General features: G+C 63.1%; 3 protein-coding genes across 19 annotated transcripts in view; 1 reads left to right on the plus strand and 2 right to left on the minus strand.

The window, feature by feature from the left end:
- The window catches only part of PITPNM2 (phosphatidylinositol transfer protein membrane associated 2), a 128,277-nt gene extending 119,383 nt beyond the window's left edge, over nt 1-8,894 (plus strand). For 3 of the 4 annotated variants that reach the window (XM_075996495.1, XM_012782199.3, XM_012782202.3), the window contains 11 exons: nt 185-355; nt 883-1,032; nt 2,013-2,177; nt 3,612-3,760; nt 4,111-4,227; nt 4,519-4,635; nt 4,714-4,862; nt 4,946-5,095; nt 5,552-5,735; nt 5,819-5,947; nt 6,035-8,894. In XM_075996495.1, coding sequence (XP_075852610.1) covers nt 185-355; nt 883-1,032; nt 2,013-2,177; nt 3,612-3,760; nt 4,111-4,227; nt 4,519-4,635; nt 4,714-4,862; nt 4,946-5,095; nt 5,552-5,735; nt 5,819-5,947; nt 6,035-6,358 — 1,805 coding nt within the window. In that variant the 3' untranslated portion in view covers nt 6,359-8,894. The remainder of the gene's footprint in view (nt 1-184; nt 356-882; nt 1,033-2,012; nt 2,178-3,611; nt 3,761-4,110; nt 4,228-4,518; nt 4,636-4,713; nt 4,863-4,945; nt 5,096-5,551; nt 5,736-5,818; nt 5,948-6,034) is intronic. The other variant, XM_075996496.1, reaches the window with a different exon arrangement.
- Nucleotides 8,895-8,913: 19 nt separating this feature from the next.
- ARL6IP4 (ARF like GTPase 6 interacting protein 4) lies at nt 8,914-11,902 on the minus strand. Of its 14 annotated transcripts, none has more exons than XM_075996502.1 (6): nt 11,851-11,902; nt 11,320-11,457; nt 10,616-10,897; nt 10,414-10,531; nt 9,899-9,968; nt 8,914-9,243 (listed from the first exon to the last, which is right to left on the minus strand). In XM_075996502.1, exons 2-6 carry the CDS (start codon nt 11,444-11,446, stop codon nt 9,106-9,108), a joined length of 735 nt encoding a protein of 244 aa, XP_075852617.1. In that variant the 5' UTR covers nt 11,447-11,457; nt 11,851-11,902; the 3' UTR covers nt 8,914-9,105. The 14 variants fall into 14 exon arrangements, with proteins under 14 accessions (XP_075852617.1, XP_075852614.1, XP_012637670.2 ...); XM_075996499.1 differs by having other exon boundaries at nt 10,616-10,921; nt 11,287-11,457; XM_012782216.3 differs by having other exon boundaries at nt 8,917-9,243; nt 10,616-10,921; nt 11,810-11,889.
- Nucleotides 11,903-12,582: 680 nt separating this feature from the next.
- On the minus strand, nt 12,583-17,081 carry OGFOD2 (2-oxoglutarate and iron dependent oxygenase domain containing 2). Its single transcript, XM_012782210.2, has 7 exons — nt 16,363-17,081; nt 15,891-15,947; nt 15,038-15,151; nt 14,846-14,945; nt 13,664-13,791; nt 13,214-13,471; nt 12,583-13,137 (listed from the first exon to the last, which is right to left on the minus strand). Exons 1-7 carry the CDS (start codon nt 16,492-16,494, stop codon nt 12,874-12,876), a joined length of 1,053 nt encoding a protein of 350 aa, XP_012637664.2. The 5' UTR covers nt 16,495-17,081; the 3' UTR covers nt 12,583-12,873.
- Nucleotides 17,082-18,721: the final 1,640 nt, after the last annotated feature.

Here is an 18,721-nt window from a genome sequence, read left to right on the forward strand (position 1 = left end):
AAATTTAAAGTGAAAATAAATAAAATGGCAGTGACCCAGACAGGTCCCAAATTGATAAAGACACACTTTCTGTCTTCTCCCTAACTCATAGTGAGGCAACCCGGGCCCCAGGCTCCCCACCCCACTCCTCAGGGCAGAGCCAGCGCAGGCTCTGCAGCTGACACCCCACCCCACCCCACCCCAGTTTTCCAGCTTCGGCCAGCCTGCCAGCAGGTCTACAACCTCTTCCACCCCGCGGACCCGTCCGCCTCCCGCCTGGAGCCCCTGCTGGAGCGGCGCTTCCACGCCCTGCCGCCCTTCAGCATCCCCCGCTACCAGCGCTACCCGCTGGGGGACGGCTGCTCCACGCTGCTGGGTAAGGGCTGAGCTCCCCTGGGTGGCGGGAGGTGGGAGCCCTCCAGGGCGGCTCTTCCTGAGGGGCAGGGGCCAGCTGCACTGAGCACCTCTCAGCAGGGGACACCTGGCGTAGGTGCAGGTGCGCCCGTCCTCACTGGTGCCTGAGAGGCACCGATGACCGTGTCCGCATTTCAGAGGGCACAGGTCAGGGCCTCAGCCTGGGGTGCCTGATGGGGAGCAGACACCCCTCCCCACTGCCTGAGCCTCCATCCCAGCGGAGACAGAGCTAAGGACCCAGGAGGGGCCCTCGCTGAGTCGGGGACACTATCGGCAGGGCCCCATGCTGGCAGGCAGCTGCTCAGAGATGGGGGTGCAGGGGATGGGGGGGGGCAGACATGGGGCGGGGCGGCCCCTCCCCCACCCCAGCGTGTGTCCCGGCATCTTGTCTGTCCTAGTCCTCGAGGAGCCCCGAGTGTGTCGAGCGTGTCTAGATGGCCCACTCGAGTGTCTGTTCTTGTCCTCTGTTCTCTCCCCGTCTGCCTCCAGTCGAGACCGTGCAGAGAAACCCTGAGCTGGTCCTGGAGGGTGGCCCCCCTGGCCCTCTCCCCCACGGGGACGGCTTCCTGGAAACCAGTATCCCCGTTCCCGCGCCCACCTGGCAAGACGGGCCCCGCCCGAGCCCGGGCTGTGCTGAGTGTGTGTAACCCCCCCGCTCGTGGTGACGTCCGCTTGGCTGCCTGACCCCACCCTGGTCCTTGGGCCCCCCAGCCCCACCCCCAGCTACTCAGAGTTCATGGGACCTTGGTGCAGGAAGGCCCCGGAGAGTGGCCTTGGCGCCTTCTCCCTGCACACTGGGTCAGAGGCAGAGGGACCGGAGCAAAGGTGGGCACAGCTGCTCAGAGAAAGGCAGGGGCTGTCCCAGGGCCACACAGCATGTCAGTGACGGTTCAAGGGCTCTGTCCTTCCTCCCTGAGGCTGGTGGGAGCAGACAGGAGGCGGGGTGAGGCCTCGAGCCGCAGGAGCCCTCGCCTAGGAGAAGCCTCCAGTCCCAGCAAGGGGTGGCATTCTCTGGGGCCCACTCCCCACCCTGAGGTTGTGCAGGCACCTCCCCCCCAGTCCAGATGCAGCTTCTCTGGCCGAGCCCAGTCTTCCCTGCTGTCCTTCCTCTGGCCCAGGTGAGCTGGGCGTGAGCCCTTGGCACCTGCCCTTGTCCCCAGACGCCCACCGTGCTGGCTGTGGCCTGTGTGTGAGGGACGCACAGGGACTCACCTCCTCCTCAGCCTCTGCACATGTGGAGCATCCCCAGGAAGCCACCCAAGCCCCCTGCTGCCAGCGCCTCTCAAGCCCAGGGTTCAGCTGCCACTGCTGCCGCGGGTGGGGGCAGGCCGGGCTGGTGGGGCTGCCAGGGACTAGCTGCGGAGTGTCGGGGCGAGAGGGTACCTGGGGTGGGGAGAGGAGCCCGGCTGCCTGGCCTCCCTGCCCTGTGTCTGTGTCCATCCGTCTGTCCAGCCTTGCCCTTCCTCCTCCTCCCTGCCTCAGCGCTGGGCCTCAGCCCTCTCTCGGCCCAAGCAGCAGGCCCCGGCAAGGCCCCCACCCGGCCCGGCTAGGCGCACGCTGGCTCCCGGGCTGCTTGCGGGCCTCGCTCACCTGGGTCTCCCCTCCCCACCCACCTGCAGCGGACGCGCTCCAGACCCACAACACGGTCTTCCAAGAGCACGCAGCCCCCTCCTCACCCGGAGCAGCCCCCACCAGCCGCGGCTTCCGCCGAGCCAGCGAGATCAGCATCGCCAGCCAGGCGTCGGGCGTGGCCGAGAGCTACACGGCGTCCAGCATTGCCCAGAGTGAGTGTGCCGGTGCCCCACGGCCGCCTCGCCAGGTGGGGCCATCAGGCCCCCCAGTCCCGGACAGGTGGCAGGTCTAGAGGCATCTTTAGTTGCCGGTGGAGGTGCTACTGGCATGTGGCGGGTAGCGCAGGGATATGGGTGGCCCCCTGCAGTCCTAGGCCAGCCCTGCAGCAGGGAATGTTCTGGTCCACACAGTGGAGAGGCGTGGCCTGGCCTCCCTTGTCGCCTGGCTCCTGCCCACCACTCTGTCCCCTGGGTGCTGCCCCAGTGTGGCCGTGCAGGTGCCGAGGCTATGCAGGTGCTTCTGGAGGGGACATCTTCACTGAGTGGCTCCCCTTGGTGGCCCCAGGCCTGGCTCTCTGCCCAGTGGACTTCCCAGCTCGTACTAGACATGGCAGCACAGTGGCCCCTGGGGTGGCTGAGCTGTCCCTGTTCTTGCTCCTCACAGGCCCCTGTGTCACTCAGCCACATCCCCAACATCAGGCGCCTATCCCTGCTCACACTGCCCCAGCCCTGCCCTGCCACCCCTAGTCCCCACCCTCCTACCAGGCAGGTGAGCCCTGGCCCAGAGAGGGCCTCTGTACCCCGGCCTGGATGTCGGAGAAAGCACTGAGCTGCTCACACCACCTCCCTCGCTCGGGGTCGCTCACTGTTACTGAACACCTCTCACCCTCCTGCCACCACACCCTGCCACCAGGATCCCCACTGACACCTAACGGGGAGCCGGGAGGACTCAGGCATGCAGGGAGGGGGCAGGAGCCGGTGGCATTGGCTGGAGGGCCAGGGGGGCCAGGGGACCCATGCAGTTGGAACGAGGCCAGATGAGAACCAAGGCAGCTCTGCAGGGTCCCCATCATGCAGGGTGCACCCATAAAACAGGCATGGTGTGCCGGGCCCCTCCTGCTTGCAGCTGCCCGGGAGGAACCTGAGCCTGGACAACACCAGGGACCGTCCCCCTGCAGCGCCTGGGCATCCCCACCCGCCTGCTACTTCCCGGGGAGCGTGGGTGGCCCAGGTGCGGAGGAGGGCAGCAGGCCTTGCCTGGGGGCTCAGGCACTGAACCCCACCTCCCTGACCCCTTTCACAGCCCTGAGGCCCAGGCGGCAGACCAGTAGGACGGGGGCACCCAGAGAGGGCAATGCCAGGGTCCAGGACAGAGGTCATCAGAGCTAGCGGCAGGATGGGGAGGGCTAGTCCTGTTCCAGCCACCAACCACACCCGGCAGTGCCTAATGTTGCCTGTGGGGGGGCTGTCCCGGCAGCTGCCCCCGCCCCGGGTTCCCACTTGGCCTAGGCAGAAGAGACTCACTGTGGCTGCAGCAGGAGGGAGGGGCTAGGCTGGGCGGAGCCAGGCCAGAGGGGCCAGGTGACCTTCTGGGGACCCTGCCTGGGGCTGTGCGGCCCCAGCCCAGTCACGGCCCCCTCCTGGCAGTTGCTGCAAAGTGGTGGGGCCAAAAGCGGATCGACTACGCCCTGTACTGCCCCGACGCCCTCACAGCCTTCCCAACGGTGGCCCTGCCCCACCTCTTCCACGCCAGCTACTGGGAGTCGACGGACGTGGTCTCCTTCCTGCTGAGACAGGTACTTGGGCCCACAGGGAGAGCCTGGGTCACACCACCCATGACTCGGCCCCGTTTCATAGATGAGGGGCAGGTGAGGACCCCTGCCCCTGCTCCATCAGACCACAGAGCAAGCCCGACAGAGGCACCTTTGTGCTCGAGCACGAGTAGCCTTTTAGGGACGCTGGGACAGAGAGAACACGCCTGCACATTCGTGGGCATGTAGGAGTTTGGGGGCTGTCAGACAGACTGTAGGGGTTGAGTGGCATCCCCCCAGCACCCTCACGGGTTCTTCTTGCTGGCTTCTAGGGTGGCTCCCCAGCGGGGGGTCCCAGGCTGGCACCCGCCCCATGGCCTGCCCTGTCCCCCCAGGTCATGAGGCACGACAACTCCAGCATCTTGGAGCTGGACGGGAAGGAGGTGTCAGTGTTCACCCCCTCAAAGCCAAGAGAGAAATGGCAGCGCAGGAGGACCCACGTGAAGCTGCGGGTGAGGGTCCCCCTGGTGCCCACGCCCCACGGCTGCCGCCCTATTCAGCCCTCACGAGAAACCCCGAGTCAGGGACGGGGACGCTGAGTTGCAGGGACGTGCTGTCTCAGTCTGTGCAGCCCGAGGTCGGAGCTGTGGCCCGTTTCACATCGAGGCCTCCTGAGTCCCCCCAGGCCACGTAGTTTGAGGGGCTGACCTGGACTCGCACGTGGGCCACCTGGCTCTGAGCCCAGGCGCACCCCTCGCCCAGGAGGCCCCACACCGACCCAGCCTCGCTCCTCCCCACCCCAGAACGTCACCGCCAACCACCGGATCAATGACGCTGTCGCCAACGAGGACGGCCCGCAGGTTCTGACGGGCCGGTTCATGTACGGGCCCCTGGACATGGTCACGCTGACGGGGGAGAAGGTCAGAACACGGGACTCCGGGCGTGGGGCGTGGGAGGCCAGGGTGCAGCCAGCTGCTGACCGGCCTGCCGGGCTCCAGGTGGACGTGCACATCATGATGCAGCCGCCCTCGGGCGAGTGGCTCTACCTGGACACGCTGGTGACCAACAGCAGCGGGCGCGTCTCCTACACCATCCCTGAGACACACCGCCTGGGCGTGGGGGTGTACCCCATCAAGATGGTGGTCAGGTAGGCGCCCCCGCGGGCGGCGGGCGGGCGGGAGCAAGGGGCTCCGGCTGGTTCTGATGAGCACCCCCGGCCCTGCCCGCCAGGGGAGACCACACGTTTGCCGACAGCTACATCACGGTGCTGCCCAAGGGCACGGAGTTTGTGGTCTTCAGCATCGACGGCTCCTTTGCCGCCAGCGTGTCCATCATGGGCAGTGACCCCAAGGTGCGGGCCGGGGCCGTGGACGTGGTGCGGTGAGTGGCCCCGAGGGGCACAGCGGGGCTGCAGCAGGGTGGGTGGGCCCAGGGGCACCTGCAGGCCAGGGCGGGGGACCCTGGCTTGGCCCCTGGGCCTTTGGGACCTCCGTTCGGAGCCCAGCACCGCCATCATAGGCTGTATCATCCCGGGCGAGCGATTTGACCTCCCAGAAAGCGAGGCTGGCAGGACCAGCCGCACCCCTGGCGCAGGCATATGTGGCGGTGGTGGGACTGACTCACAGCCTGCAAAGCAGCTCCCGGACCTGCCCGCTGCCATGGGCACCCGTGAGGGCTTGCTGCTGCCACCGTCACTGCTGTCATTGTGGGGACACCGAGCCCACTCAGAGATGCACCTTCCAGCGGCCCCAGTGGGCACTGGCTGGGCAGGAGACAGGGAGGCCTGGGCAGAGGAGGGGATGGCCGTGGGACACCAGGCCTGCCCTCTGTCCCCAGGCACTGGCAGGACCTGGGCTACCTCATCATCTACGTGACGGGCCGGCCCGACATGCAGAAGCAGCGGGTGGTGGCGTGGCTGGCCCAGCACAACTTCCCCCACGGCGTGGTGTCCTTCTGTGACGGCCTGGTGCACGACCCACTGCGGCACAAGGCCAACTTCCTGAAGCTGCTCATCTCCGAGGTGGGTCCCGGGGGTGGGGAGACAGGCGGGGGAGGGCTAGGGCCGAAGGGCCGTGCCTGTGACCCCGCTGCTGTCGCCCACAGATGCACCTGCGCGTGCACGCGGCCTACGGCTCCACCAAGGACGTGGCCGTCTACAGCGCCATCAGCCTATCCCCCATGCAGATCTACATCGTGGGCCGGCCCACCAAGAAGCTGCAGCAGCAGTGCCAGGTGAGTGGGCACGTCGTGGGGCTGGGCACCAGTGGGCAGCTCAGCCCCCCCGGCCCCTGACAGCCCCTGCCCCTCACCACCCCGCAGTTCATCACGGACGGCTACGCGGCCCACCTGGCCCAGCTGAAGTACAATCACCGAGCACGGCCGGCCCGCAACACGGCTACCCGCATGGCGCTGCGCAAGGGCAGCTTCGGCCTGCCAGGCCAGGGCGACTTCCTGCGCTCCCGGAACCACCTGCTCCGCACGATCTCGGCCCAGCCCAGCGGGCCCAGCCACCGGCACGAGCGGACGCAGAGCCAGGCGGAGGGCGAGCAGCGCGGGCAGCGCAGCATGAGCATGGCGGCCGGCTGCTGGGGCCGCGCCATGACTGGCCGCCTGGAGCCGGGGGCAGCCACAGGCCCCAAGTAGGGCACCGTGAGTCCTGCACTGGGGTCTCCATGGTGCTAGGCCAGGGTGGTCAGCCCAGCCAGGAGGCCTGGCCTGGGCACACGCAGGCGCTGGAGACAAGCACAGACGTGGGCCTGGGAGTTTGTCCCACGGCCCCTCTAGGACACAGGCCATGACACATAGTCCTCCTAGCCCTGCCTCATGTCCTTAGGGTCTCAGGGGTCCAGCTTGTCGTGGAAGCTGCGGGACCACCAGCCCCAGGATGACAGAGGGGCCAGGACCCCCGCCAGAGGCTGGCCTGGCTCTCTGGGACTTCTTGCCCTGCGTGGATTTCCCGCATCCTGGTGCCTGGTGTGGGCCAAGGCCTAGCCTGCGACCTCCCTGCCACCGGCTCACCTCACCCCAGACCCTCCCGTTTGGTAGCAGCTCCATCAGGGGCCAGCCTGCTTCTTGTTAACTCGAGCGACTCAACTGTTCAACCTCACTGGTTTTGCACTGATTTTTGAGAGCGGTGACCCATTACCATCTTCTGTGGCTACGGACCCGTTGACATGCATGAAAATTCAGATTTGCTGACCCAGGACCTCGGACCACGCCAAGGCTCCAGTGCAGCAAATCCTTGTGCAAGCAGGAAACAAAGGCCATCATCTTCCCTCTGCAGCCCGGACCCCTGCCCTCTGTCCGCTTGCCCCACCAGGAGCCCAGGCGGGCCTCAGACCTGGTACCGTTTCCGCCCTGGGCACAGCCCAGGCGCAAGGCCGCGAAGGCCGGCCGCCTCTTCCACACCTTGCCGTCAGCCGAGGCCCCTGCAACGGCCGCCGCCCACCCACGTTTCTACGCCTTTCTACTTCTCAATCTGATTTCTATGAGGTTTTTTTAAACGAGCAATCCTTGGCTGCTTCCTTTTCTTAACTCTGAGTACCAAGCGCAGCCCTTCCACACTGGAAACACCCAGCACTGTGACGGAGTCCAGCCTGGCTCCGGGGCGTGGGCTCCGGCCTCACCCAGCCCGGCAGTCCCACTGAATTTCTACTCTGGGGTGGGCGGGGCTCATTTAGGTTTTTTTAATGCCAATTCCGTTTCAATGCCGAATCTAAGAAGCCACAACTTGCTTCGTCAGCTTGAGGGCAGGTGGCTCCGACTCGTGTCTCACCTGAGCAAGGACCGCGCCGTCAGGCACGCTGGTCCCAGCATCAGCACCCCAGCCCCCCGCCAGCCCCGGCCCTCAGCGCGGCCTCAGCTGTGGCGCTCAGCTGCCGCTCCCGGCTGCTCCCCACCTCCCTGAGGTGCGAGAGCCTGCCCGGCCTTGCCAGCCATCCAGCAACCAGGCCTGTCCCCGAGAAGCGGCGGCCAACCTGGGTCCGGCCTCAGGGCCGCGTGGATGGGCCGGGAGGTGCACAGATCGATGTTCCTTTTCCCTGTGTGTAGATATGTACAGCTGAAGGGTCGTGTAAATGTTCTGCAAAAGTGGGTCTATACAGAGTGAAAGCTATTTATTTTGTGCAGAGAGGGATGGAAGCTTCAGGGTTTATTCATATTTAAGATGTAGCTTTTTGTTGTTGTTTTGGGCGTTATGTATAAAGCAATGATTATTTTGCGGACCAAGTTTTCACATAACTGTTGCAGTGGAAGTGCAATATCCGACCCCCCTGCTCCCCAGCGGGAAGTCGCTTGGCCTGACAATCACAGCCCCGGCCAGGGGCTCCTGTGGCCGGTGCTTCTCCTCTCCCAGCCCTGCCTCACCCTGTCCTGCCTCTGCCTCGGTGACCAGCCATCTGGAGAAGCACCTGGAAGAGGCCTGGGCCTCCTGCAATAAGGGTCGGGAGGCCCCGTGGGCAGTGGGCTCGGCCTCTCCCCAGGGGCAGCTCCCCGCAGCCCCACGCTCCCCACCCGCCTGCCCAGCCGCCAGCCATGCCAAGGACAACAGCAATAGTCCCCTGGGCCTCTCCCAGCGGCCCCTAGCCATAGGTGGTGAGATGGGCAGCCCACCCTCCCCACGCAAGTCTCTTCCATATCCAGGTCTGCTTCCTGCCTCCCTAAGATTCCTTTTGGCACATTCTCCTCTTGAGAAAGGACCAGTTTCTCAGAAACTAAGAGAGGAGGGCAACGTCCTTTAAAAATACCAAAAATGTTTACAGTGTCGGGTGCTGAGCCACAGGGCTCAGGCCTGACCAGTCATAACCAAAGGGTGAGGCAGGCCTTGCTGACTGCCACCCCCACCTGGGCCTGTTAGAATAGAAGCCTTAGTCCCACGCCCCCACGCCCCCTGGACTGAGCCTCTGCCCACCCCAGCTCCCACCACCTGCCTTCTCTTTGATTTCTACAGAGGGATTCAGCAGAGCCCCCACCCCTTCCTGGCTCAGTCTGAGCTGCCGCCGCCCGGCGCAGTCTCCCATGGCCCCTCCCATCTGTCCGTGTGCTGTCTGTCTCTCTGGGCCACGTGTGAGCGGTGTCCTGACTTCCCACACACCTTGCTGTCTCTGCATCCCTGGGCCTGAGTGTGCTCTGTATACAGCGTCACTGTCTGTTATTCCAATTAAAGAAGCAGGAAGGCTTCCTTCTGGGTCTCTTTACTGCACGAGCAACCGTGGACTGGGGTATATCGGGTAGGGGCAAGGGACGGGGGCATGGCTGTTCCACCGCCAATGCTGTGGTGGGGAGAGGCCGCCCTTCCCAATCCCTGATGCCAGCTGCTCAGTGACAGCAACAGACCCGAGTGGGGTGACTCTGGGCCGGGCCTGCTCCCAGCCCCTCCCTCCGGCAGGAACTCAGTGCGTCCTCGCAGCCGCCCCTTGAGACGGGTGCTGCCAGCCTCTCGGCTTCACAGGGGACACAGCTTCGAGCCAGAGCCAGGCCTCCCACCCAGGCCACCTGGCCCCAGTGCCGGGGCTCTCAACAGTTGTGACCTGTGGAATACACACAGCAAGGGAAGCCATCGCTCTCCAAGCCCAAGTGAATCTAATTTAAGAGCCAAGACTCTGGGCTGGGACTCTGCTGGGCACAGGGCTCAGGCTCTGGTACAGGTGAGCTGACCTGAGGATGAGGGTGGAGGCAGCTGGTGTGGCCTATAGTCACTCCCACCGGAGGACACCCAGCTTTCCCCAAAAGCTCCTGGAGCCCTTATTTTTCCCTGGAGGTCAGCTAGCACTCTCCTCCACCCCCACACAAAAAGCCACAGGAACAGAGAATGTCCATAACCAGGGAAACTTTAATGTCTGGGAAGCTTCCCTCTTTCAGGTGGGGGTGCTGAGTAAGCCAGGGACCCCCTCCTCCACCCCCTACACCCGAGAAGAGGCTGGCGGGGTAGAGGTTAAGCCACAGGAGAAAAAACAAATGGCACCCAGCAGGCTTCCTGCTGCCACCCCGAGACCTGCCTCCAGGCCGGGCCACCAGCACGGTCCACAGGCCTTGGCCAGCCCGGGCCCTCAGGGGAGCAGCCCAGCTCTCATCTGGAAGGCCAGGCCGTCCCCTCGGGTGGCTTGCTGGGGAAGAAAGCACACAGAAGGGGGGACATCAGAAGCAGAGCTGCGGGTGGACAGTGGGCAAAGGGGCAACACCAACCTTGTTGATCTCTCTGTGTCGTTCTTTGGTTACGATCTCCTCCAAGACCTCTCCGTCTCCCTTGATGAGCCTGGGGGTCGGGGAGGGTGTTCATTCAGCCAGGACTAGGCAGAGCCCCTAATGCCAGAGCAACAGAAACAGCACCCAGCAGAGGGGGCCCAGGGCTCCGGCCCCACCAGCTTGAGCAGGCAGAACTGGGCGCTCAGCCCCTCTCCTTCCCAAGACAAGGATGAAGAAGCAGCCGAGGCGGGCTGTGCCTTGCCAGCCTCCCCCATCAGCCTGGCCCACGGCAGCCCTTGGAAGAGGCTCCTCCGGCCTTTCCTGACTCTGCAACCGCTTACTCCAGGCAAGGGGGAGGAACACATGAGGTGTCGCATCACAAGTGACTGTTCTTTTACCCACACTTGGCCTTTCTAGAACAGCAGCATCCACCACCCCTCCTTCCTGAGTGCTCATCTTAGGCCAATACTTCCAGACCCAGTGGCGTGGGGCCAGCTATGCCAAGGGCTCCGCACCTGGTTCGTCCCGTCTCGGGGTCCACCACCTTGCGGATGATGCTCTGCCTGGCATCCCACTCTTCCTTCGTCATGGGTTTCATGGCCTGAATGCGGGACTTCTGCTCATCCGTCAGGACTGGAAGAATATGTGGGAGGTGGTGGCCAGGCCTGGGGGAGGGGACCCTCCTCCTCATGCACACAACACAGGGCAGCCGCGTACCTGGGCCATCCTCTTCCTCCCCCGCTGATCTGTGCCACTGGTCCAGCGAGGGGCCTGGCAGAGCCTCAGCCTGCTGCACTTCTGCCTTTTCCTTGCATTTCTTCTTCAGCTTCTTCCTTTTCTTTTTCTTCCTCCTCTTCTTGTCCTTGTGCTTTCCCCGCTTCTTCCGGCCATCGCTGGAGGAAGGGGAGGAGGAAGAGGAGGAAGAGGAGCTAGAAGAACTGGAAGAAGAGGAGGAGGAGCTGGATCGTGGTCTCCTCCGGGCCTTGTGCTTGCTTCTCTCTGTGATGCAGGGAGAAGGTGAGGCTGGAAGGCCGGGAGTGGAAAAAGCAAACCTTCGTTCCCTGGCTCTGGACTGGGGCAGGCTCAGGCTTCTACAGGGTGGGATCCTCCCGGCAGGGCTTTCCAGAGCAGAAATCCGCTCTTACCCTGGAGGAGCACCCTCTGGGCTGCCGAGGTCACTGCCTGCCCAGAAAGAGGGCGGCCACCCCCCCACCCCGCCATCTGCCCAAGTGCACAAAAGGCACGATTAAGTGTTCCCTCTTGAGGGTTTCCTAACTGCTACGCCACAGTCCGTGCCCGGCCCCCTGCTCACTCCCGTTTCCCCATAGCCACCCGCGCTGCCGCCGCGAAGTCGCCGCACCCCCTTCCCCAGTCCCTGTGATCCTCACCCTCCGCCCCGGGGGTTGTGCTGGCCCTGCGACCTTGGGATCCAGAGGCTGAACAGTTCTTCGAAGCGTCCTTACTACTCTTCTTCCTCCTCCTTTCCGACCCTCGCCCGCGGGACCGGCTGCGACTCCGCGAGCGCTTGCGAGAGCCGACGTGCGCCATGGCGCCGCGGGCTGGAGACGGGGAAGACGGACGCGCTTAACCCGAGGACCCCTTTGGGGCCTGGCCCTCGGGACGCCGGGTACCTGTGGCCGCCCCGGGGAACTGCGCGATCCTCTCCCACCCCCACCCTCGGGAACGCCAGCTTCTCCGCGACTCCGGATCCGGCGCTGCGGCCCCTTTAAGGAAGCGTCCCCGCCCGGACGCTCCATGCCTGCGCACCCGGCTCGGAGCCGCGGGGAACTGGCCGCAATCCTCCACCGCGGGAGGCGCTTTGAGTCCTTTCCCGCCTGCTCCTGCCTCCCACCCCGCGCGCTCTACGGCCTCGCCGCCTCGAGTGGGCCCCGGGGGCTGCTCTGCCCCTACCTCAACCGCCCATCGGGCTAGAGCGCCAGCCCAAGCCACACCTTCGCGTGAGGAAGCGGCGGCAAGGTGGCTTCCGGCCCGGGGCGCTGCACGAGGGTGTCCGGCTGGGAAGCGGGGCGCTGCTGCTTTTCGTTCCCACGCCCCGGGTTCCGTCCCTGGAGCAGAGGCGAGCTGGGCAGCCAGGCTTCCGTCTCCAGGCAGGTGCGAGGCAGCGCCCGCGCTCGCAGCTCCGCGCCCAGCCAAGGCCGCGCTCTCGGGCCCCTCACAACTGTCTTACCCAAGCTGCGCCCTCTCCCAAGACCGCCCTTCAGGCACGCGCCCGCAGCACCGGCCACCTCCCCGCCCAGGGAAGAAAGCGACCCTCCTGCGCGCCGCGTGCCTCCCCAGCTGGTCTGCGGACCTGTCCACTCCATCAGACTGTGCGCTCCAGGCTGAGAAGCCAGGGTCTTTCCGACGTCCCCACCCGGTAATACAGAGGTCGCAAGCTCAAGTGGCAGTAAGGGGTCACAGACATCTTGACAATGAATGAGGGAGTGGACCACAGGCCTGTCTAGAGTGTGACGCTGCGACTCCACTCCAGCTGATCTTTGCAATGTGGGAATGGGGCCCGGTATTTCCACTTTCCCAGGGAAACCAGAACGCAAGATTTCAATACGGAAATCCCCTGGTTTTCAAACGGGTAACCTGCAGAAAGCATGGCTGTGCTGGTCATCCAATCTTGGGACCACCAAATTGCAAACTCTTCAGTAATAATGACAGCAGCAAACACAGAGGACTGTTATAAAACACTTTATAAATATTGGCACATTTGATTCTCTCCTTTGCAGCCACGTCCGTGCCCAGCGGCTCCCTGCCCTCTGGCTTCCCGCACTCCCTTAAGGCTACACTCTCCAAGAAGCTCTGTATCGGACTCTGCTTCCAACAATCCTCAACTAAGCCAGTCTGTCTGACCAAAGAATGATTCAGAAGCCAGCATGTCATTGAATCAACAAGTGCAGTGGCCTTTGGGGAGTTTATTTCTGCCCTCATCTGCCACGCCCTCCCCAAACTGGGTGGAACCAGGCTCAGGTCAGTGCACACACGTCCACCGTGGCGGGCTCCTCTCGGGTGAAGCCATCCCCGAAGCCCTCGTCATCCACCAGGTCGGGTTCTCGGCAGCACATGGGACAGAGGCGGTTGCGCACAGCAGAGGCTCGGAGCCAGACGACCAGGTTCCAGCGCTCACCAGAGCCCAGGGGCCGGGCACCGTGCAGCTGGCCACCTCGGTGCAGGACACCCTGGCCCACCACGTGCTCCACCTCCAGGGGCTCCGTCAGGGCTGCAGGTGCCTGTGGATGGCAAGGATCAGGCCTGGGCACCCACGGTTGCTCCAGGACCTGGGCACCCCACGGGTCATACACTCACCTGGAAGAAACTCCCGAAATAGAGGGCACCCCCGGTAAAGGCCTTGCCCAGGGCCACGTTGATGGTGAGCTCAGCATTATCATAGTGGCAGCCCAGCTCACGGTCCTGGCCCGGTGCATACTTAACCACGAAGGCACGGTGGCTGTCAAGCTGGCCCCCGCCGCAGTCTGGGTACAGCAGGGCCATCAGCGGTTGCAGGAAGCGCTCCCGCAGCGGTGTCACCAGAGGCTCATCCAGCCCCAGCTCGTGTAGCAGCACCTGGGAGAAGATCCCTGAGGTCAGCAGGGAGACTGGGGGGTCCCGCCCTGCAGCCCAGGATGTGCTAAGGACGGTGCCAGGTGCCTTGTCCCAATTCACAGTGTCGCTACCATGATCTCATTTCACAGGTGGGCATGCAGCTCCCCGACCCCAGCCACCCTCCTCGGGCCCATTGGGCCAGGCCTCACCCACCCCATAATTGTTCATGGTGTTGGGCCTTCCCTTGGGCATGTCCGACCACTCAAAGTGGTCCAGCTCCTCCAGCAGGGCCTGGCAGAACGGTGCCGTGAACACGGGCACCCGGTAGATGCGCTTCTCCTCTGCAGAGGGAGGGACAGTCTGTCAGCTGGGAGTGCTGGTGTGGGCCGGACAGGCCTGGGTTTCAATCTCGTGAGCTGTGGGCGCCAGGGCCTGTCTTTTCACTTCTCCCCAGCCTCAGTTTCCTCATCTGTACCATGGGGATAAGGAGGGCCCTCCGCTCTCAGGGCTGCTGTGATGATTACACGTAACATGAGAGAAGTGGGGGAGGCCACGCCACGTGCTCCCTGCTTGGCCCTGGAGCCTCTCCCCTGACTCCACGGGTGCCCACAGGGCTGGCCTCCAGAACTCGCATGTCAGTCCAGAGGCCCAAAGGGAAGGGACTAGCCCAGGACATCTAGCAGGCCAGTGACAGAGCCCAGCTAGGACGCCAGGGCCAACACCAGGCTCTCTCTGTACCCCCTTCCTCCTGGCAAGCCTCCAAAGTCTGCACCCCAACCCAGAGTGTCTCTGGGAGCCTCTGTTCCCCACACAGGAAGGCCAAGAGGGCTGCTCTTCCTTGTCGGGCCCCGAGGGAAGAAGCCAGGCTGAGAATGGAAACCTAAACGTTTCTTGGCAGATGCACCAGTGCCCAGTGTACAGGGTTGGTGTGCCCCTAGCACGCTAACATGGCCACCTTGTAGCCCAGCCCCTGCCCCACCCAAACAGCCTCAGCAGTCTCAACTGCTGGGGAGTGGGAGGCAATGAGGAGGGTACCCCCAGGCTGGGAGGGGGTTCATTCCACCTAAGCCCCCCAACAGAGCATTCCTTGCCAATCCCTTAACCCTGCCCACATCTGTCTCACCTGTCCCTTCATTAGGCTCTTTGATCAGCCCTGTTTGAGTGTGCCAGCTGTCACACACCTGTTGCAAACACCCTCTATTTGTTGGATGAGTGAATGAATGAATGAATGCAGACGCCCTGCTCCCGGCAGGTTGGTACCCCTGGTCCTTCCAGCTCCTGCTGGTTTGGTTTTTGGAGACAGAGATGGTGGCTGGAGGGACCCCAGTCTCCCACACACAGGTATCCCAGGCTCCCCCCACCCATCCTGCCAGGCCATGGGGGCCAAGACCTCACCTGACACTGTCTCCAGCCGCTGGAGAAGGCCCTTGAGGTCTGCACCCGGGGATGTGCTATACTGAGCCACGGCCAGAAACTCAGGAGCCAGAGCTGCATCCTGGGGGCGGCACACACAGGCTGTGAGGCAGGCCCCCAAGCCTGATGCCGCCACCTCTGCCAGTAACCGCCCTCAAGCTCCCTGCCTAGTACCTGCAGCGAGTTGTAGACCTCAGGCCGCGCCGGGTGGTAGGAGCTCGCGATGAGGGCTTTCCTAGCAGCTGACTCCTGCCCCAGCCGCCGCCGCCGCTCCACCTCCTGCTCAAGCTGGCGTGCCACAGGACTCGGTTACCAGGTGGGCCTGCCATCCCCCGAGGCCATTGTACAGATAAAGAAACTGAGGCCCGGGAAGGTAGGGGCAGGGCACAGGCTGGAAGCCAAGTCTCCCTCCCTACACTCCTGCATCTATCAGAATCAACTGCAAGTGCCAAACGATTGGCTAAAGGAGACTTCTAGAAGCGGGCCCATCAGTTTTGGGCTGCTCCAGCCTCAGCCTGGCTGGGATGAGAACTCCTGGAGGTACCTCAAATAGCCAGGCCCACCTGGAGAGAGGAACAGAGTCACAGTCAAGTCCTGAGGCTGCCGAGGACTCTCCTGGGAAGCTGGGTTGGGGAGGAGGTCAGAGCTGAGCAGGAGCAGCCCTGGCACTGGCCTAAGGGAAGGGGGTGGGGGGGTGAAAAGGTATGAAGACCCCAGGGCCTGGCTAGTGGCTCAGCTCTGCCTGCTTCGAAACCCTGGGCAAGTGACTGCCCTCTCTCAGCTTCAGTTTCTTGACCCAAAATGGGGGTGATGGTTCTGCCTAACTCACAGCTGTTAAGAAGGGCATGGCTAAGACCACTTGGCATTTTCCCCTTTCTCCCTCCTTCTGGTGCAAGACCCAAGTGAGGGGGCAGGAAGGGAGAAAGGCATCAGGGACTGCCAGGCCTGAGGCTAAGAGACCCCTCAAACTGCTGACACAAGTTGAAACAGGCAGGGCTAGGCTGTGCGGGGCGCGGGGGAGTGTTACCTCTGCCAGCAGATCTTGGAAGTCCTTGGTGCTGACGCAGCCTCGGCTGCGCAGGATCTGGGAGCAGAAAGACCAGTGAGCATGACTGTGTGACCTTGGGCAAGTCCCTTCATGTCTGTAGGCCTCAGTTTCCCCTCCTTAAAGTGGAGAGGGGAGCCTCGACCTCACAGGATCATTCAGAGGATGCGCTGCGATAACCTCGCTAAGCACGGAGCAGGGTTCCCTTCCCGATTGCTCTCAGGCTGCCACAACAGGGCCCTGCCCTGGGCACTCTGCAGATGTTCATTCGTTCTCACTAAGGAGATACTATTACCCCCGTTTAGGGTGAGGAGACTGAGGCACGGAGAGGTTAAGTCTTTCTGGCCGTATATGAGTGTGCGGAGCGCGCCACGCGCAAAACAGACAACCTTGGGGACTAAGGTCCCTGCTCCACTATCCCTGCTAATCGGGGGAGCCTCGAGCGGCCGCTCACCGGGCCATAGTCCCGGCGCAGCTGCTGTTCGCCCCGGAAGCGCAGGTGCAGGCCGTAGCGCGCCACGTACAGGTTCTCCGAGCAGAAGCAGGCGCAGCGGCAGAAGCGCCGCGGGGCCCCGGCCGTCGCCATGGTGAAGCGCCGCGCGTTCCGGTCGGCTTCCGTAGAGGCGCTTCCGGGTACGCCCCCAGCCGTGGGAAGTGTGGGCCAAGGGGCCGTTCTAAATTTCCAAGAACAGAAAAGAACGAAGACGCTCCTGGCCGGAAAACGGTCAGCAGAGGAGAAAGATGCTCCTCGGCTCGCGGCGCTCTCGTCCCTCCTCGCAATTTCCTCGCCCACGAGGCGGGGACTAATGGCCCCGCTTCACCGATAGGCGGACGGACGGACTGAGTCAGGCCTTCACAGGACGCGGCGGTTGGGACTCAGGACTCCAGGGCCTTTTACTTAAACGCCGCCCCGGCTTCTGCACAGAGCTGTGGGAGAACCAGCCGGCCCCGCGAGGAAGACTGAGGACGGCCGGCGGAGCTCAGAGGCCCGATCTCGTCCTCGCCAGCAGCTAGCATCGTGCGATTTCCGTGTGGAAGAGCTTGGATTTGACATTTACCCCGGGTCCCTGCCAGGTGCTTCCGGCCCCTCCTCCACGATCCCAGGCTATGCAGCAATTTGCCCCAGTGAGTGTCTCCACGAAAACGCTCCGTCTCGCGTGACTTCCGGTGGCGTTCCCCAAGGACTGCGGGTGGGCGGGGCCCGGTGCGGGAAGGGGGGCGGGCGTGGTCTGCCAGCGGCCACACCCTCTCGCCCAGACAAGGTTCAAGTTCGGCACAGCCGCTGTGTGAGACCACTTCGTTAATGGCTTGTAGGACTTGCGTCCTGATATTGGGGAGACCCATCTCAGCACACCCAGGCCCTGCCTCCGGGTCCCCATCCTTGTCCGCCGTGCACCCGTTAGGCCCAGGTCCGCAGAGCCCCGTAAAGAGCTCGGAGGGCAGCCCCATTGCTCAGACGGAAGAACTGAGGCGCCAAGCAGGGGAGGAAGTCGTGTCCCCTGGACCTGATCCCTGATCCCTGCCCTAGCGTCCCCTCCATGGCTCAGCGTGGTGCGGGGATGGAGGTGGGAAGGAAGACTCCAGCCCGTACCGCGGATGACAGCTCTGTTGACCGAGCCTCCTCTCCACCAGGACCTGTGATGACGGATCCACCACGCACCTTCTCTCCTTTCCTCCCTGTGTCGTCGGCAAACCTTTGAGCTAGGTGCTGTTATAAACCATATTACTGACGGGGAAACTGAGGTACTGACAGGTGTGGTAGCCCGCCCCAGGTCACACATCCAGTGAGGGACAAGCAGGGGTTGTGAACCCAACCGTCTGCCCTATGAGTTCCCCTGTTCACCACCACAGGATTTCCCTGAGTGGTGGGATTACGTGGGATTTGGGATTTTCTCTTTGTGTCTGTTGGCATTTTCTCACGGACTCTGCTGGAGTCCAGTCTGAGCCTCCTGAAGCTAGTAGGCTCCCCCAAGGAGGACAGTGACCGTCAGGGACCTACCTGTGCCTCCCTCAAGGTCCAAGCTCCCCAGCCCAGAGCTGCCCAGCCCGAGAAGGTGTTTAAAGTTTTACAGTGGTCTTGATTGCCCAGAGATAGTGAGGGCCCTGCTATCCAGAAAAGGATCCATTTCGTCAGCTCGATGTACTTTACCCCTCACTGCTTTTCTCTGCCAGGAGGCCCAGGGCAGGCCGGCTCCCCAGCCAGCCACCACCTCGCCCCAACCCCCAGCTCAGCCAGTTGGATTTCTGCCTTTGCAGCAGTTTGCAAGATGAGCATGTTCTGCTTATCAGTTTAGATTGGCCCTCCCCACGGGCCCCTCCTCCTTGCAGGCAGTGTCCCCAACTCCTCTGACTGGGCCTAATTCCCAAACGGAATAGCTGCAAGAATAGTATTTACTAGTAAGCACTGAATCCGTGCGTGATGCCAGCCAGCACTGGTGTGCGCTTTTACCCATTATACAGACAGGGAAACTGAGGATCAGTGAGGTACAGGGACCTGTCTGGAGTCAGAAACCTAGAGAGTAGCAGAACCAGAATTAGAACACTCCAGGATGAGAATATGCGTCTATCTGACTCCAGGATGGTATGTGTGTGTGTTATATTGTGTATGTATGTATGTATGTATGTATGTATGTATGTGTATATGCGTGTGCAAATATGTATATGTGTGTATATGCATATATAGAGACATACTTCTTAAGATCACATAGAGCTACAGTCCCCAAGCCGTGGACCATGGACCGGTACCAGCCTATAGCCTGTTAGGAACTGGGCCGCACAGCAGGAGGTGAGAGAGAGAAGCTTCATCTGTATTT

This window comes from Microcebus murinus, chromosome 22 (genome assembly GCF_040939455.1).
Source record: "Microcebus murinus isolate Inina chromosome 22, M.murinus_Inina_mat1.0, whole genome shotgun sequence".
Lineage (NCBI taxonomy): Eukaryota > Metazoa > Chordata > Mammalia > Primates > Cheirogaleidae > Microcebus > Microcebus murinus.

Bases quoted from the DNA above. Each gene is read 5' to 3' on its own strand.
- ARL6IP4 (XM_075996499.1), bottom strand. From the start codon at position 11,446: ATGGCGCACGTCGGCTCTCGCAAGCGCTCGCGGAGTCGCAGCCGGTCC. The intron at 10,532-10,615 runs GTACGCGGCTGC...ATATTCTTCCAG, and splicing joins GGAGGAAGAGGATGGCCCAG to TCCTGACGGATGAGCAGAAG. The intron at 9,244-9,898 runs GTTGGTGTTGCC...TGTATTCCACAG, and splicing joins GACACAGAGAGATCAACAAG to GTCACAACTGTTGAGAGCCC.
- OGFOD2 (XM_012782210.2), bottom strand. From the start codon at position 16,494: ATGGCGACGGCCGGGGCCCCGCGGCGCTTCTGCCGCTGCGCCTGCTTC. The intron at 15,152-15,890 runs GTAACACTCCCC...GTGGCACGCCAG, and splicing joins TCCAAGATCTGCTGGCAGAG to CTTGAGCAGGAGGTGGAGCG. The intron at 13,138-13,213 runs GTGAGTGTATGA...TGCCATCCACAG, and splicing joins ATTTCGGGAGTTTCTTCCAG to GCACCTGCAGCCCTGACGGA.